A 19,349-nucleotide genomic window follows, 5' to 3' on the forward strand; every position below is an offset into this window, starting at 1 on the left:
TATTCCGCATGTGTGTGTGCTCCATTAACCAATCCGTTTTCAACATCAATGTTATTAATAATAATCATGTAGTTTATATTAATTTTCAATTTAATCTCAGTTAATAATTCGTTTTGAACTGATTGTTTTTTTAAAGATTGTAATATAAATTTTTTCTTGTACTTTCATCGATATTCTTTTAAAATGTATTCTTGGGAGTAGAGATGATTAACTCACTCTTGCATTGGGATAATTTTCGATTGTTGTAAGCAGAAACATCATCGTAAGGTACAAAAAAAAATTTCAAAAAAAAATTTTTTTTTTTTAATTTAAAAAAAAATCGAAAAAAAAATTTTTTGTGTAATTACGTTTGTTTCTTCGGTGGAAACTTTCCGTTCTCTCGTATAAATTGCATTGTTGAATGAACTTCTTTTAAAAAAAACTAAAAAAACTAAAAAACTACTTGACCAAAATGGACCAAAATCTAATCAGCTCTAAGTTACAGCGGGGCTCATCGATTGCATCATTCATCATCCTGATCGCGTTGTTACTTTTTCTGAAAACGTTAACGAAAAATTTGATAACATACAAACGGACATACGCACACACACACACACATACACACATACGAACATTTTGCTGAAAATAGTCTAAAATGACTGCAATGACCATGAAACGTGAAGATCTGCTAAAAAATCGATTTTCGATTTTCGGGGTCATTACAATAACTTCCCTATAAAATCGGGAAGTTAAAAAATACCTCATTCCATTTTAAAAAATGAAGTTAGTAGTAAGGTAATGCCGGTTCTGTACCAGGGTGGTTCCCCCCCATGGTGGAGGGGGTCCCCCCAGGGGGCGGGGGGTTATTGCCCCCTGTAATTGCCCCCCTATAATTGCCCCCCCCCTGTAACTGTCCAGCCCCCTGTAATTGCCCCCCCCCCGGGTAATTGCCCGATTTTTTTTACCCCCCCCCCCCATTTTTTTGGGAGGTCATGAGGAAGTGACATCAGCTCGCGGGAAGTGACGTCACCAGAGACGTGTTGACACTTTGTCGACCATACCGACAATGGCGTTTCGTAGCCTACCGCCACCATCTTCACTGGAACCCTCCCCGCCCCCCACCACTTCCGTGACGTCACGAGCTGTTGCGAACCATACCACCACCTTCGCTGGAACCCCCACCACTTCCGCGACGTCACAAGCGGTTGCGATTTTTTTTTTTAAGAAAAAAACTGTCTTACTCGAACAGGATTCGAACCCCGGTCTACCGCTTGGTAGACCAACTCATTAGCCGCTTGGCCAACCGACGATCTCATAAACATAGTGAACATTTGGTATATATGTCAAAGAATAACTCTGGGCATGCAAATACTGCAGCGACAGCATATTTTCGTCCAAGACGCTATTGGTGCGACAGGAAGATACTGCGAAATATTATGTCGAACGTGTTATAACTAATTCGTGTTACTTGATCAACCTTGACATTTTTTATAAACATAGCGAACATTTGGCATATATGTCAAAGAATAACTCTGGGCATGCAAATACTGCAGCGACAGCATATTTTCGTCCAAGACGCTATTGGTGCGACAGGAAGATACTGCGAAATATTATGTCGAACGTGTTATAACTAATTCGTGTTACTTGATCAACCTTGACATTTTTTATAAACATAGCGAACATTTGGTATATATGTCAAAGAATAACTCTGGGCATGCAAATACTGCAGCGACAGCATATTTTCGTCCAAGACGCTATTGGTGCGACAGGAAGATACTGCGAAATATTATGTCGAACGTGTTATAACTAATTCGTGTTACTTGATCAACCTTGACATTTTTTTTCCAGTAACTGCAGCATTTTTTTTCGTTTATGACGTTATTTGACTGGTCTTTGATCGACCATTTTTATGAAATATGATACCCCTTAGGAACGAACAAGAATCTCGACGCATGCAAGAAACTGTCAGCATTTAAGATGCTATTTGGTGAACCTTGATACTGCTTAGGAATTTCACAAAACTGTAGCGACAGGAAGTCACTGCGAAATATTATACCGAGCGTGCGACATTTTTTCGTTTGTGACGTTATTTGGCCGGTCTTTGATCGACCATTTTTATGAAATATGATACCCCTTAGGAACGAACAGGAATCTCGCAAAAAACTGCAGCGTTAGCATTTTTGGTAGGAATCTTGGGACAGGAAATCACACATAAAATATCATAGTTTGGAATAAATTTTTTGATTTATTTTATTAGCATTACATCTAAGCCTAAAGCTAACAATTCGGTGTCTATTAATGAATTGCGTTAAAAATCTTCATGTTCCACAATTGCTTTTGCAAAATCATCGGTAACATTAGAAATTATTTGCATAAACTTACAATATTTTGTTTGTACAGAATATAGGTTCTCAGATAGCCATGAGTACATGTGGTCGACACAATATTCCAAATCAAACAATCTTCTCATCGTTTTCTGAGTAATCTGTATGCACTTAGTCGAAGTTGATAATTTTGCAAGCTTCACATAATCGTTTAACTGATAGAATTCCACAGTTATATCATCAACATGCACAGCATTCCCTAAGTTGGCAATGTTCCGCAGAATGTCTTCTCTCTTTCGTAGAAAATCTTTCCACGTAGCCATAGAAAATTTAATTTCATTGCCGTGATTGTCTCCTATAGCCAACTCAACATGACAGCAACCACCAATTCGAACCCCAATGTCAAGATATTTGTAGTATGTATTCGTCAAGGGATATCTCCGGCCCAATATACGCACCATGTGCGTGATACTCTGTTCCGAATTATCTGCACTGATATTAAATGAAACAATTAGGAAAGAATTTTTTTTCAGTTGCAAAGAAACAATAATGCATTTTTAGCGGTTGCCGGAGTACTTACTGTGTGTGTAATTGCGGAGGATTAGACTCATTATTCTGCCGCGTTGCTCGAGAGTTGACGGTTGCGGACCACATAGTTGATACTTTGCCGATCGAACCAACAATGGCGTTTCATAGCCTCTCGCTATCCCCTCGTTCTTTTCAGTTTTTTAAAGTGCAAACATAGCAAATTCATATGGTGGTGGGGGGGCATCGCGCTAATTCTCACAGCTTTGGGACAACAGGCATGCAGAAACTGCAGTGTCAACATTTTTTTTTGGAGACCACAGGATGTGTGATATTTTTTTTATGAAATATGATAATCCTTAGGAATGAACAGGAATCTCGGCGCATGCAAAAAACTGTGGCGTTAGCATTTAAGATGCTATTTGGTTGACCTTGATATTTTTTTATGATACCCCTTAGGAACGAACAGGAATCTCGCAGAAATTGTAGTGTCAACATTTAAGAAGCTATTTGGTTGACCTTAATACCCCTCAGCAACGAATAGGTGAAATATGATACCCCTTAGAAACGAACAGGAAACTCGCAAAAATTGTAGTGTCAGCATTTAAGACGCTATTTGGTATATGGGAAGAAATAAGCGAAGTTCTAGTAAAAAAAATTTGTTAAATAATACATTTTATTCAAAAACATGGTTCTTGTCGATCAGTATATAATTTACACAGTTTAAATACATTTTCCATGGCACATACGCCAGTATGGAATGCACATCTATGCAATCCCTTTTGCATTAACGATAATCTTGGCACATCCTCCAGATCCACATCAAGAGCTTCTATTCCAGTTAATTTCCATAACCATTTTTTCTTTTCCAAACCCCTGACAATGACCTGCTGCGTATTTTCCAGAGCCAGTTTCAAACAACTTCCGGCTGTTTTGTATGGAACATATCCATCTGCCCAACCTATTCCATGATGTTTGTGCGTTAACGATCGAACCTGACGTGCTTCAGTAGCAGTTAATCGATGGAATTCAAATGGTGGCTTGAATATCCAGTGCAATAGTTTATTTCCATCTCGTAAAATGGCTGCTTCTTTTACAATGAAACCGTTTGCCCCCGACTTGAAACCTTGTAAATCGACGAACGTTACATGGGTCATCATGCACCCACCGCTTGTTAAAGTATTCTGCGCACGACGTTGGTCAACGGGCTGTACTCGACTATACGATCGTGTATGATTAAACAGTAAGCACCTGTGTTCACAGGCACATTATCTCTGCACTCGAAATCTATGCGCACATCAATGGTTGCACTTTTGACAGACTCGTTTTGACGAGAGCAGTCTATGACCACAAATGGACCCTGTGATAAGAACTGTAATTCATCCAATAGCGGCTCACTGGATCGATTACCATAATATGAGTTTTGAAATCTTGTGTACATGTCATAAAGTATCGCATACTTATTCTTTTCAAAGTCCAAGTTTAGGTTGTCGTATGGGTACGATTCGGAATTTAGGTACAACCGTATGTTTAACAGTTTACAATCGTCGAATTGATTAGCACTCTTCTGCAATTGATTCTTCCTATCGTTCTGCAATGCGAATATGATGAAACGGGGTTTCTCCAATTGTGTTACAGTCTTTATCGCCCACGTATGCTTCGTAGTTGTTTGCAAATGTGGATATTCGTATAGATCCCAAGAGCGAAAACTCATAGGTATCATTTGTCCTCTCTCGAGAATGCGTAGTAATGACAATTTGGTTACTTCTTCCAGACTTATGTGTGACATACGCCACTGAACTTTGAATAATTCGATTTTAGGTCTTAAAGTACTAGAACCATTCAACGCGTTTAGATCGTTTCGTGATCGAATTAAGACCAACTCTTGACGCACGTTAACGGTAACCTTGTTATAATCTTCACCAAAGCCAAATAGCATATTGAATGGTATGCAGAAATTGAAATCTGTGCCATCCAGTTTACGATGCCAGCCTGCGGTGGCCAATGCTTTACTTTTTCCAGGAGAGATGGATACATGTGTTTTTAACGAGGTCGTTATTCCAGGATTTCTACAGCGGTCTATTTCAACTCCATTCAGTTCATATCGAATTTCATCAAACATGAAAGCAGCACAATTGGTATCGAGAATAACATTGTTACTTGTTCCTTGAGGTGGAGCCTCTGCTAAAATGATTTTTCCTTCAATGTACAAGAAACTCTCACACGGTAGCGTATACAGATCCTGCTGATGTATCGGTATCCTTATTTCATCACTATTTCCGAGAGTAGTATTTGCATAGGGATTATATATGTGCACTTCTATCTTAGTTATACGATTATCAGAGGTTGGCGTATTGGCAATGGCCAAAATGTCGGACATTATTGCTTTACAATAAATCCCAACGATTGTAGAAAACGTATGTTCTGCAAGCTCAGGTTCTTCTTCCTCGACGATGGTGGTGTGTGATAATTTGTTCGACTTACTGTGTCGATGAACGTATTTTTTGTAGCGGCTGCGATTAGAGATTCGTCCGTTTTGTTATACACAAGCATAATACAGCACTTATTCGTAGATGCGTGGATCTCGCCGTTTTACATGCAGTCTAACCGTGATTTCTTCTCCACGAAAATCAATCAGACGATTGTTTTGGTCCACCAAACGTATTTCTAAATCATCTATTCTTAGCACGACGATCGGAAGATAAATAATTCGAGATGGAGTTTCTGAGATCTTATATCCAGGAGGAACCCTAGGTGAAAATTCATGAATAATGTGTACGGGTTTATCATTACTATATGATCCAGCTGTTATGCTACATTCTACTCTAATCACGTTGATGCTTATAATATTCACAGGAGCGTCAGACTCATACCACATTTTAGGTGGAAGAATACAGTTTGTAGAAAATCCAAGTAGTGATCCTATGTTATTGGGTTTTTCAAAATTAATCTTATAGGAACAGTATATTTCACTCTTCATCGTATTATTGTTAGCACGTATGATGAGAGGGTATTCGTCGTTGTTCCCCGAATCATGTCTGGTGGGATATCGTCGCAATATTTCCCGTTTCAGGTACTTATTGATTGCATCCAGTTCGTAGAATCCTTCGGGAATTACAATTTCTTCATCATTTTCTCCGAAATAAAATTTATTATTGCGAACATCGACATTCGGTATTGTGTTAAACGTTTCAAAATCCACGAGGCCCAATTCATATTCATGACTGCTCAAATCTATCGAGGGAAAGTACTGAACTGCGAGCGTACTGCTCTTACCCGTTAACGTTAGTGTCAACGACGAAGGTGTCATGTTTATACGAAAGGTTTAAAGCACATAATGAAATTGTATGTATCGATAATGTGCATTTATAATGAGTTTTCCTCAAGAAATTTTACACACAGTTGCCCGCATATGGTTTGATTGAAATTTTGAAAACGTGTATGATTGTAAGTAATTTTTGCTGAGAATCCGAAGTATGCAATAAGTTCCGCAGGTGGTCGTAGATTACCAAAACTATCAAAGTATTTTACACTATGATTGTGTTTCACGTATGCGACCCAATGTGTACCGGGACCGATGCTTTCATCCAAGTTTACTATACCACTCTCATTTACATTTGCTCTTGTCGGAAGACTATCGCGCATGTATACTCCGCGAAAATGTGGTATATTTTTCCTTCCTATATCCTCAAGCTGTCCATTTGTCATTGGTTTTATCCCTAGTTTTTCATAGAGTGAATTTTTTTTTTGTTTTTTTTTTCTTTAAACCGGTACCCTTCTTATAAGGTGTGAGATAAAGTCCATGACCTTCCATAGCATGATTATGACGCTGCATTTCCTCAAACTGTTTTCGTGCAGCCTTAGCGTCATTCACAACCTTCGCGATGCCGGCAGCACCACCAGTTAACGACCCTATAGCAGCCAATGCAGGTAAGAGGAACGGGAGGAAACCGCCCCGCTTTGCTATAGGTAGAGTTCGCCTCTTCTTACCACTGTTCTTCTTTTTCTTGATCCCCATCCCAAGCATCGTCTTAGCTTTCATCGCAGCCCAAACAGTTGACGCAGCTATCTTCTCACCTAACGTAGCGTTCTTCGCAAATATGCGACGATGTGCTCGATCAGCTAAAATGTGATCTACCTTGTGACGATTCGTCAAATCTTTGTTACGAGAGTATGTGATGTCGTGTTCTCTACAGGTCGAGTCTAATGGATTTATACCGCGATCACCGCGAGCCAAGCGTTTGCGCAACCGTATGCCAGGTCCACAAAATTGATATCCAGACATATGTAACTCAAACGGCAATTTATTTATCAGGGTATTTAGAAGTCCTGCTCCACGTCGGCGTATGCATGAGTAACAATCTTTTTTCATATGTTATCTATGGATGAGCATATGTATGTGTTACAAGTATGGAAGTCATTTCTAGACTGATTGATATCTCTGGGCAACGTTTGTATAAATATTCCCCATACCCACACTTATCTGTTATTATTACAACAGTCGCGATGCAGATCATTAGGCAACCTGTGAAAATTCGAGTAATCTCAGACAGAAAGTTTGATCATACTACCAAAAATATTCTACAACATGGACCGTTATTACCTAACACTGTACGCGGTATAGTGTGCGGTCCTTCCAATTGCGGGAAGACTAATGTAGTCATTAGCATGTTGGAAAGTCCCAACGGTATGCGATTTGAGAACGTATACGTATATTCAAAGTCGTTGCAGCAGCCAAAATATCAGTATTTGGAAAAGCTGCTCTCATCCGTAGAAAATATTGGCTACTTTCCTTTTTCACACAATACCGATGTCGTTCCACCTAACGAAGCTCTACCGAATTCTATATTTATATTTGATGATGTAGCATGTGACAAGCAAGATGTGATTAGAGAGTACTTTTCCATGGGTCGACATTCAAAAGTGGACAGTCTGTATCTTTGTCAATCATATGCAAGAATTCCAAAGCACCTGATTCGCGATAATACCAATCTCCTACTACTATTCAAACAGGATAGTATGAATTTGCGCCATGTGTATAATGATCATGTAAATACCGATATGACGATTGGACAATTTAACGAACTGTGTGCAAAATGTTGGCAGCAAAACTATGGATTTGTCGTTATAGACAAGGATAGTCCTATGCACAGAGGTCGTTATCGACATGGATTTAATGACTATGTCATAGTATAATGGTATCATTTGGCCACAAACCCGCGTTGTGAACGGAACATTGAACAGTTGTCGAACGGTGTATCGAACAGGTGTCGAACGGTGTATTAAACGGGTGTCGAACGGGTTGTCGAACGTACACGTTCGAGGTTGAACGGCATCAAACGGCTATTGAACGGGTGTCGAACAGGTGTTGAACGGATTGTCGAACGTACATGTTCGACGTTGAACGGCTGAACGACATTGCAAACGCTTCCAATTGAACATGGGGCAAAATTCTGCTGAACAAAAACAGGAAAAGAGGAAAAAAGAAGTGTTAACGAAAGAGACTGCCAATACGAGTGAAGCTATACGAAAAAAATATTTGGCAATAAAAGCTGGAAAAATGGATACCGATGCGGTGTTGGAACATAGCTTGCAACCTGTGATAAGACCCCTGAAAGAATTGATTGAAAACACAAAACCGATTCCCAATCCAATTCTTCAAGAGACATCTTCGGAGCCAACATCCTCATTGTATCAGCAGCAATCACCTGTCTTTAATGCTACACCTGGATATCATGGAGAACCATCTTCAACATCACCTATGCCTAACGCTGCACCCCAATATTGTGGATTGAAGCCGCCTGTGCTAAACGCCACACCTCGGTATCGCGGATTGAAAAGAGTACGTGTGGAAACACCTTTAAGACCAACACCTCATCGATTACCGAAACGACTTTGTCCAGATTCCGAACCTCCTGCAGAAGAAGTATGGACAGACGAAACAGAACCACTTGACCAAAATATTTTCGAAACGACAATGCGTGAGATTGTGGAGAATCCTGAACAGCATGAAGAAGCCAATACATATTTGACTCAGAATCTCGGACCGCTGTCACAGGAATATTTGAACTTCTTTTTCACAGATAAGAAAAAACAGGTTGACCATGTGTATGGTGTGTACTATGATAAAAATGCAATGATGCTTGGGGATAAGAATTTCGACGTAGACATGGAAGATAATATAATTATCAATAATATAAAATACAAAGGAACACCTGGTCTTTTCGAACTAATTTTCAAGAGAATCCCCGACGATACGATATACACCGATGCAGACAAACAGAAATATAAGAGTATTCTGTTGACAACAAATGCGCACAGGCGCAACCATAATGCTGCAAATCCCCTATTGAGTAACAGGGGATACAAGTATAAAAATATAATTGCACCGCTGCTTGAAATACGACCTCGCACTGGAAGAGGGTTTGCCTCCAAGTCATTTTTGATGAATACATTACCGGAGAACATGGCGACATTACCGGAGAACATGGCGGTTACCGATAATGTGATTGATTATGTACATTGGGATGATCCGAATGAATTAGTGGATAGAATAAGATTACTGGTGTCATCGCGAGCTGCTGGGCATACCGGACATGATAATGAAATTGTTTCAATAATCGAGGAGCTCCGAGAAGCGGGTTTGATTATAAATTGAAGACCATTCTGATCATGTTCATCAGTACCTTTTCATGATGCCTATCAACAAGTTCGGTGCTATGCTCCGAAACGAGTCAAATAAAGATGGCGAAACATGCAAGAATTATGTGCGATCGAGCGCACTTTGCCTCGATGGCGATGCTTTCGACGCGAGAGATCGAAAGATAAGACGTTTAGCAAGCCCGACGAATGATGCCGATGCTGTGAATAAGGTATACATGGACAAAAAAATGACACATATTTTGAAAGCATGTGATGCCAAGAGTTCCAAGCTGCGGGAAGAAATACTAACCAAACTCAAATTCTTACGTGAACACATACTCGAGATGATGCATGATACAATCGTAAGAATGACATCATTGAACAGAAATGAGGGACCAATTTTTTCTGAAAGCTTTGAAAGAAATAATGGTTAAAGTTCATACGCTACATCGAATGATATAAATATATTTACATATTTTGAAAGATGTCAGTTTCCAGCGAGAATGCATTCGCAAGATACCAATCGCAATGTCAATGTAAAGTTCATGGATCGAATCATGCGATTATTTTTATGCATTTTAAATTTCTTTTGTTTAATCCTAAATCTTGAACATGAGCAAAGAGAAGACGCAATTAGTGGAGGAACTGCATGCCCCCGCCAGACGGATTTTTCCACGACGTCGAGTTTTAGTCCATGGGTATGACGATCTATGGCAAGCCGATCTCGTAGATATGCAGCCTCACGCACGCATAAATGGTGGTAATAAGTACATATTAACCGTTATCGATGTGTTATCCAAATATGCATGGGGCGTACCGCTCAAGACTAAAAGTGGGGGCGAGGTAGCTGCAGCGTTCAGAATGATATTTCGAAATCGATGTCCGAAAAATTTACAAACCGATCAGGGAAAGGAATTTTACAACAGTGAGATGCATAAACTTTTGACGAAACATGGCATTAATCATTATTCTACATATTCGGTTATGAAAGCTTCCATCGTAGAACGGTTCAATCGCACATTGAAGAATAGCATGTGGAAAGAGTTTACACTTAATGGAACCTATAAATGGATCAATGTGCTACCTCATCTAGTTGCAAAGTACAATGCACAAAAGCATAGAACTATTGGAATGCGACCGTGTGATGTCACCCCTACCATTTCCAACAGACTCTTATACACAGCGTATAATAACATAAAGATTGCTGCACCGGCAAAATTCAACGTGGGGCAGTCTGTACGCATCAGCAAATTTAAGACCATTTTCGATAAAGGTTACACACCAAATTGGACCACTGAGGTGTTTGAGATAGTCAAGGTACAAGCAACTAATCCGGTAACTTATCTACTGCAAGATTCCTGTGGAAACCCCGTTGCTGGAGGATTCTATGAACACGAATTGCATCGCGTTGCCAATCCAGGTGTACACCTAGTGGAGAAAGTGTTGCGTAGAAAAGGAAATAAGGTGTATGTAAAATGGTTAGGATTGAGTAATGTAAATAATTCATGGATAAATAAAGACAATATATTATGAACAATTATTATGAACATTTATTATAAACAATTTAACCTGTTTAATGAAAAAAAAAATATATAATCTTCTATTTACATTGAATACAAACAATTTTATATTTATTATGAATATTTATTATAAACAATTTAACCTATTTAATGAAAAAAAAATATATAATCTTCTATATACATTTAATATAAACAATTTTATAGCTGCGAAGGAATTTGATAATGGCCCCACGGCAATGAGGAAGTGACATCAGCTCGCGGGAAGTGACGTCACCAGAGACGTGTTGACACTTTGTCGACCATACCGACAATGGCGTTTCGTAGCCTACCGCCACCATCTTCACTGGAACCCTTCACCCCGCCCCCCCGCCACTTCCGTGACGTCACGAGCTGTTGCGAGGCATACCACCATCTTCGCTGGAACCCCCACCACTTCCGCGACGTCACAAGCGGTTGCGATTTTTTTTTTTTAAGAAAAAAACTGTCTTACTCGAACAGGATTCGAACCCCGGTCTACCGCTTGGTAGACTAACTCATTAGCCGCTTGGCCAACCGACGATCTCATAAACATAGCGAACATTTGGTATATATGTCAAAGAATAACTCTGGGCATGCAAATACTGCAGCGTCCTGGAGGAAGCTGAGAGGTTCAATGTAATTGGAATTGATAACGGCACCTGTTAATATGCGACCCTTGAAAGCCGAGTCTATGTCATGCCATATGAGTCCTGTGCTTGTATGTCCAGGACCTTCATGTATGAAACGTCTTCGTAAAGAATATTTTAAACTCTCAAGAGCGGCGATACTGGCGATCAATGATTGTTGAATACCGATCGATAATCGAGGACGTTTTGCTCGATTATGTTCTTTAAGCAACTCGAGGCATTCGTTGCATCTTTCCTCCCAGACAAGGTATTCTTCCTGCAATCTTAAGCGATCAGATTGGTCCCACAAATCGTGTTCAATTTCCGAATTTCTTCCATGGTTATATTTTTTTGCCTCACAATCAGTGACTGAACAAAACTAATTTAGTGGAGTGCATATATAGTCTCCCAAAACAGCAGACTCAGCAAAAAAAAAGCCAATCGGTGTTGAAAAAAAAACGTAGTCCAGAAACGACCGCTAATTTTTCGGTGTCTCATTCGCTCGCGATACATCAATATCTTGAAACACTTACACAGCATTGCATTTTTGCACGCTTGATATAATATTTCACTTTCAAACACTTTAGCATATTTTTCAACAATCAGTTTGACACCGTCGGTTGTACGCTAACAAAATATATATTTTTTTTAACTTCAATTTGACGATCCAATTCTCAGAAACGTAATTATACTTCGCATTCAACGATGCGACGTTCACCCGTTTCGACAATGGCCAATATCCCGGATGGTGAATCAACCGCAGGCCATCGCGCCACGACTTGGCTAAATCGTTTCGTATATGTGAAACATACGCGACTCGTTACGTCGTTTCGCATTAAACGCTCTATTACCGTTCTCTGCTCGATGGGGAAACGTTCGTTCAAATATGAATTTATAATATGAACCCAAGCCAAACTTTGTAACGTTGGCACAGTCATTTTTCCATCAATGTTCGTCGTCATCTGATACAAATAACGCGCGACTTTTCAACGGTAAAAAGGGTGAAATCAAACGTGTTCCACGTAGACATAATCGGTTCTTATATAGCCTTCCGAAAACAACAGCTCAGCAAAAAGCCAATCGATGTTGAAAAAAAAAACATAGTCCAGAAACCGCCGCTAATTTTTCAGTGTCTCATTCGCTCGCGATACATCCATATCTCGAAATATTTACACAGCATTTTTTCGCACGCTCGATATAATATTTCGCAGTGACTTCCTGTCGCCACAGTTTTGCGAAATTCCTAAGCAGTATCAAGGTCAACCATGCATGCGCCGCGATTCCTGTTCGTTCCTAAGGGGTATCATATTTCATAAAAATGGTCGATCAAAGACCTGCCAAATAACGTCATAAACGAAAAAATGTCGCACGCTCGGTATAATATTTCGCAGTGACTTCCTGTCGCTACAGTTTTGTGAAATTCCTAAGCAGTATCAAGGTTCACCAAATAGCATCTTAAATGCTGACAGTTTCTTGCATGCGTCGAGATTCTTGTTCGTTCCTAAGGGGTATCATATTTCATAAAAATGGTCGATCAAAGACCAGTCAAATAACGTCATAAACGAAAAAAAATGCTGCAGTTACTGGAAAAAAAAAATGTCAAGGTTGATCAAGTAACACGAATTAGTTATAACACGTTCGACATAATATTTCGCAGTATCTTCCTGTCGCACCAATAGCGTCTTGGACGAAAATATGCTGTCGCTGCAGTATTTGCATGCCCAGAGTTATTCTTTGACATATATACCAAATGTTCGCTATGTTTATAAAAAATGTCAAGGTTGATCAAGTAACACGAATTAGTTATAACACGTTCGACATAATATTTCGCAGTATCTTCCTGTCGCACCAATAGCGTCTTGGACGAAAATATGCTGTCGCTGCAGTATTTGCATGCCCAGAGTTATTCTTTGACATATATACCAAATGTTCGCTATGTTTATGAGATCGTCGGTTGGCCAAGCGGCTAATGAGTTGGTCTACCAAGCGGTAGACCGGGGTTCGAATCCTGTTCGAGTAAGACAGTTTTTTTCTTAAAAAAAAAAAATCGCAACCGCTTGTGACGTCGCGGAAGTGGTGGGGGTTCCAGCGAAGATGGTGGTATGCCACGCAACAGCTCGTGACGTCACGGAAGTGGTGGGGGGGGCGGGGTGAAGGGTTCCAGTGAAGATGGTGGCGGTAGGCTACGAAACGCCATTGTCGGTATGGTCGACAAAGTGTCAACACGTCTCTGGTGACGTCACTTCCCGCGAGCTGATGTCACTTCCTCATTGCCGTGGGGCCATTATCAAATTCCTTCGCAGCTATAAAATTGTTTATATTAAATGTATATAGAAGATTATATTTTTTTTTTTCATTAAATAGGTTAAATTGTTTATAATAAATATTCATAATAAATATAAAATTGTTTGTATTCAATGTAAATAGAAGATTATATATTTTTTTCATTAAATAGGTTAAATTGTTTATAATAAATGTTCATAATAAATATAAAATTGTTTATATTCAATGTAAATAGAAGATTATATTTTTTTTTTCATTAAACAGGTTAAATTGTTTATAATAAATGTTCATAATAATTGTTCATAATATATTGTCTTTATTTATCCATGAATTATTTACATTACTCAATCCTAACCATTTTACATACACCTTATTTCCTTTTCTACGCAACACTTTCTCCACTAGGTGTACACCTGGATTGGCAACGCGATGCAATTCGTGTTCATAGAATCCTCCAGCAACGGGGTTTCCACAGGAATCTTGCAGTAGATAAGTTACCGGATTAGTTGCTTGTACCTTGACTATCTCAAACACCTCAGTGGTCCAATTTGGTGTGTAACCTTTATCGAAAATGGTCTTAAATTTGCTGATGCGTACAGACTGCCCCACGTTGAATTTTGCCGGTGCAGCAATCTTTATGTTATTATACGCTGTGTATAAGAGTCTGTTGGAAATGGTAGGGGTGACATCACACGGTCGCATTCCAATAGTTCTATGCTTTTGTGCATTGTACTTTGCAACTAGATGAGGTAGCACATTGATCCATTTATAGGTTCCATTAAGTGTAAACTCTTTCCACATGCTATTCTTCAATGTGCGATTGAACCGTTCTACGATGGAAGCTTTCATAACCGAATATGTAGAATAATGATTAATGCCACGTTTCGTCAAAAGTTTATGCATCTCACTGTTGTAAAATTCCTTTCCCTGATCGGTTTGTAAATTTTTCGGACATCGATTTCGAAATATCATTCTGAACGCTGCAGCTACCTCGCCCCCACTTTTAGTCTTGAGCGGTACGCCCCATGCATATTTGGATAACACATCGATAACGGTTAATATGTACTTATTACCACCATTTATGCGTGCGTGAGGCTGCATATCTACGAGATCGGCTTGCCATAGATCGTCATACCCATGGACTAAAACTCGACGTCGTGGAAAAATCCGTCTGGCGGGGGCATGCAGTTCCTCCACTAATTGCGTCTTCTCTTTGCTCATGTTCAAGATTTAGGATTAAACAAAAGAAATTTAAAATGCATAAAAATAATCGCATGATTCGATCCATGAACTTTACATTGACATTGCGATTGGTATCTTGCGAATGCATTCTCGCTGGAAACTGACATCTTTCAAAATATGTAAATATATTTATATCATTCGATGTAGCGTATGAACTTTAACCATTATTTCTTTCAAAGCTTTCAGAAAAAATTGGTCCCTCATTTCTGTTCAATGATGTCATTCTTACGATTGTATCATGCATCATCTCGAGTATGTGTTCACGTAAGAATTTGAGTTTGGTTAGTATTTCTTCCCGCAGCTTGGAACTCTTGGCATCACATGCTTTCAAAATATGTGTCATTTTTTTGTCCATGTATACCTTATTCACAGCATCGGCATCATTCGTCGGGCTTGCTAAACGTCTTATCTTTCGATCTCTCGCGTCGAAAGCATCGCCATCGAGGCAAAGTGCGCTCGATCGCACATAATTCTTGCATGTTTCGCCATCTTTATTTGACTCGTTTCGGAGCATAGCACCGAACTTGTTGATAGGCATCATGAAAAGGTACTGATGAACATGATCAGAATGGTCTTCAATTTATAATCAAACCCGCTTCTCGGAGCTCCTCGATTATTGAAACAATTTCATTATCATGTCCGGTATGCCCAGCAGCTCGCGATGACACCAGTAATCTTATTCTATCCACTAATTCATTCGGATCATCCCAATGTACATAATCAATCACATTATCGGTAACCGCCATGTTCTCCGGTAATGTCGCCATGTTCTCCGGTAATGTATTCATCAAAAATGACTTGGAGGCAAACCCTCTTCCAGTGCGAGGTCGTATTTCAAGCAGCGGTGCAATTATATTTTTATACTTGTATCCCCTGTTACTCAATAGGGGATTTGCAGCATTATGGTTGCGCCTGTGCGCATTTGTTGTCAACAGAATACTCTTATATTTCTGTTTGTCTGCATCGGTGTATATCGTATCGTCGGGGATTCTCTTGAAAATTAGTTCGAAAAGACCAGGTGTTCCTTTGTATTTTATATTATTGATAATTATATTATCTTCCATGTCTACGTCGAAATTCTTATCCCCAAGCATCATTGCATTTTTATCATAGTACACACCATACACATGGTCAACCTGTTTTTTCTTATCTGTGAAAAAGAAGTTCAAATATTCCTGTGACAGCGGTCCGAGATTCTGAGTCAAATATGTATTGGCTTCTTCATGCTGTTCAGGATTCTCCACAATCTCACGCATTGTCGTTTCGAAAATATTTTGGTCAAGTGGTTCTGTTTCGTCTGTCCATACTTCTTCTGCAGGAGGTTCGGAATCTGGACAAAGTCGTTTCGGTAATCGATGAGGTGTTGGTCTTAAAGGTGTTTCCACACGTACTCTTTTCAATCCGCGATACCGAGGTGTGGCGTTTAGCACAGGCGGCTTCAATCCACAATATTGGGGTGCAGCGTTAGGCATAGGTGATGTTGAAGATGGTTCTCCATGATATCCAGGTGTAGCATTAAAGACAGGTGATTGCTGCTGATACAATGAGGATGTTGGCTCCGAAGATGTCTCTTGAAGAATTGGATTGGGAATCGGTTTTGTGTTTTCAATCAATTCTTTCAGGGGTCTTATCACAGGTTGCAAGCTATGTTCCAACACCGCATCGGTATCCATTTTTCCAGCTTTTATTGCCAAATATTTTTTTCGTATAGCTTCACTCGTATTGGCAGTCTCTTTCGTTAACACTTCTTTTTTCCTCTTTTCCTGTTTTTGTTCAGCAGAATTTTGCCCCATGTTCAATTGGAAGCGTTTGCAATGTCGTTCAGCCGTTCAACGTCGAACATGTACGTTCGACAATCCGTTCAACACCTGTTCGACACCCGTTCAATAGCCGTTTGATGCCGTTCAACCTCGAACGTGTACGTTCGACAACCCGTTCGACACCCGTTTAATACACCGTTCGACACCTGTTCGATACACCGTTCGACAACTGTTCAATGTTCCGTTCACAACGCGGGTTTGTGGCCAAATGATACCATTATACTATGACATAGTCATTAAATCCATGTCGATAACGACCTCTGTGCATAGGACTATCCTTGTCTATAACGACAAATCCATAGTTTTGCTGCCAACATTTTGCACACAGTTCGTTAAATTGTCCAATCGTCATATCGGTATTTACATGATCATTATACACATGGCGCAAATTCATACTATCCTGTTTGAATAGTAGTAGGAGATTGGTATTATCGCGAATCAGGTGCTTTGGAATTCTTGCATATGATTGACAAAGATACAGACTGTCCACTTTTGAATGTCGACCCATGGAAAAGTACTCTCTAATCACATCTTGCTTGTCACATGCTACATCATCAAATATAAATATAGAATTCGGTAGAGCTTCGTTAGGTGGAACGACATCGGTATTGTGTGAAAAAGGAAAGTAGCCAATATTTTCTACGGATGAGAGCAGCTTTTCCAAATACTGATATTTTGGCTGCTGCAACGACTTTGAATATACGTATACGTTCTCAAATCGCATACCGTTGGGACTTTCCAACATGCTAATGACTACATTAGTCTTCCCGCAATTGGAAGGACCGCACACTATACCGCGTACAGTGTTAGGTAATAACGGTCCATGTCGTAGAATATTTTTGGTAGTATGATCAAACTTTCTGTCTGAGATTACTCGAATTTTCACAGGTTGCCTAATGATCTGCATCGCGACTGTTGTAATAATAACAGATAAGTGTGGGTATGGGGAATATTTATACAAACGTTGCCCAGAGATATCAATCAGTCTAGAAATGACTTCCATACTTGTAACACATACATATGCTCATCCATAGATAACATATGAAAAAAGATTGTTACTCATGCATACGCCGACGTGGAGCAGGACTTCTAAATACCCTGATAAATAAATTGCCGTTTGAGTTACATATGTCTGGATATCAATTTTGTGGACCTGGCACACGGTTGCGCAAACGCTTGGCTCGCGGTGATCGCGGTATAAATCCATTAGACTCGACCTGTAGAGAACACGACATCACATACTCTCGTAACAAAGATTTGACGAATCGTCACAAGGTAGATCACATTTTAGCTGATCGAGCACATCGTCGCATATTTGCGAAGAACGCTACGTTAGGTGAGAAGATAGCTGCGTCAACTGTTTGGGCTGCGATGAAAGTTAAGACGATGCTTGGGATGGGGATCAAGAAAAAGAAGAACAGTGGTAAGAAGAGGCGAACTCTACCTATAGCAAAGCGGGGCGGTTTCCTCCCGTTCCTCTTACCTGCATTGGCTGCTATAGGGTCGTTAACTGGTGGTGCTGCCGGCATCGCGAAGGTTGTGAATGACGCTAAGGCTGCACGAAAACAGTTTGAGGAAATGCAGCGTCATAATCATGCTATGGAAGGTCATGGACTTTATCTCACACCTTATAAGAAGGGTACCGGTTTAAAGAAAAAAAAAACAAAAAAAAAATTCACTCTATGAAAAACTAGGGATAAAACCAATGACAAATAGACAGCTTGAGGATATAGGAAGGAAAAATATACCACATTTATAACTAATTCGTGTTACTTGATCAACCTTGACATTTTTTTTTTCCAGTAACTGCAGCATTTTTTTTCGTTTATGACGTTATTTGACTGGTCTTTGATCGACCATTTTTATGAAATATGATACCCCTTAGGAACGAACAAGAATCTCGACGCATGCAAGAAACTGTCAGCATTTAAGATGCTATTTGGTGAACCTTGATACTGCTTAGGAATTTCACAAAACTGTAGCGACAGGAAGTCACTGCGAAATATTATACCGAGCGTGCGACATTTTTTCGTTTATGACGTTATTTGGCAGGTCTTTGATCGACCATTTTTATGAAATATGATACCCCTTAGGAACGAACAGGAATCGCGGCGCATGCATGGTTGACCTTGATACTGCTTAGGAATTTCGCAAAACTGTGGCGACAGGAAGTCACTGCGAAATATTATATCGAGCGTGCGAAAAAATGCTGTGTAAATATTTCGAGATATGGATGTATCGCGAGCGAATGAGACACTGAAAAATTAGCGGCGGTTTCTGGACTATGTTTTTTTTTTCAACATCGATTGGCTTTTTGCTGAGCTGTTGTTTTCGGAAGGCTATATAAGAACCGATTATGTCTACGTGGAA

At 39.7% G+C, this 19,349-nt stretch overlaps 2 protein-coding genes across 2 annotated transcripts; both read right to left on the reverse strand.

Annotated features, from left to right (window-relative positions):
• Nucleotides 1-4,002: 4,002 nt before the first annotated feature.
• Nucleotides 4,003-5,208, reverse strand: LOC143208118 (uncharacterized). Its single transcript, XM_076422201.1, has one exon. The coding sequence runs from the start codon at nt 5,206-5,208 to the stop codon at nt 4,003-4,005; it is 1,206 nt and encodes a 401-aa protein (XP_076278316.1).
• An 8,392-nt stretch (nt 5,209-13,600) lies between these two features.
• LOC143208119 (uncharacterized) lies at nt 13,601-15,697 on the reverse strand. Its single transcript, XM_076422202.1, has 3 exons — nt 15,424-15,697; nt 14,257-15,128; nt 13,601-13,642 (listed from the first exon to the last, which is right to left on the reverse strand). The coding sequence occupies exons 1-3, from the start codon at nt 15,695-15,697 to the stop codon at nt 13,601-13,603; spliced, it is 1,188 nt and encodes a 395-aa protein (XP_076278317.1).
• Nucleotides 15,698-19,349: the final 3,652 nt, after the last annotated feature.

This window comes from Lasioglossum baleicum, chromosome 4 (genome assembly GCF_051020765.1).
Source record: "Lasioglossum baleicum chromosome 4, iyLasBale1, whole genome shotgun sequence".
Classification (NCBI taxonomy): domain Eukaryota; kingdom Metazoa; phylum Arthropoda; class Insecta; order Hymenoptera; family Halictidae; genus Lasioglossum; species Lasioglossum baleicum.

What these genes read in the sequence shown, in the direction of transcription:
- LOC143208118 (XM_076422201.1), bottom strand. Translation starts at nt 5,208, where the DNA reads ATGTCCGACATTTTGGCCATTGCCAATACGCCAACCTCTGATAATCGT.
- LOC143208119 (XM_076422202.1), bottom strand. Translation starts at nt 15,697, where the DNA reads ATGCCTATCAACAAGTTCGGTGCTATGCTCCGAAACGAGTCAAATAAA. An exon ending in AACCAAACTCAAATTCTTAC is followed by an intron (nt 15,129 to 15,423) that starts GTGAACACATAC and finishes ACATGAGCAAAG; the next exon opens with AGAAGACGCAATTAGTGGAG. An exon ending in AATGGTTAGGATTGAGTAAT is followed by an intron (nt 13,643 to 14,256) that starts GTAAATAATTCA and finishes TTACTCGAACAG; the next exon opens with GATTCGAACCCCGGTCTACC.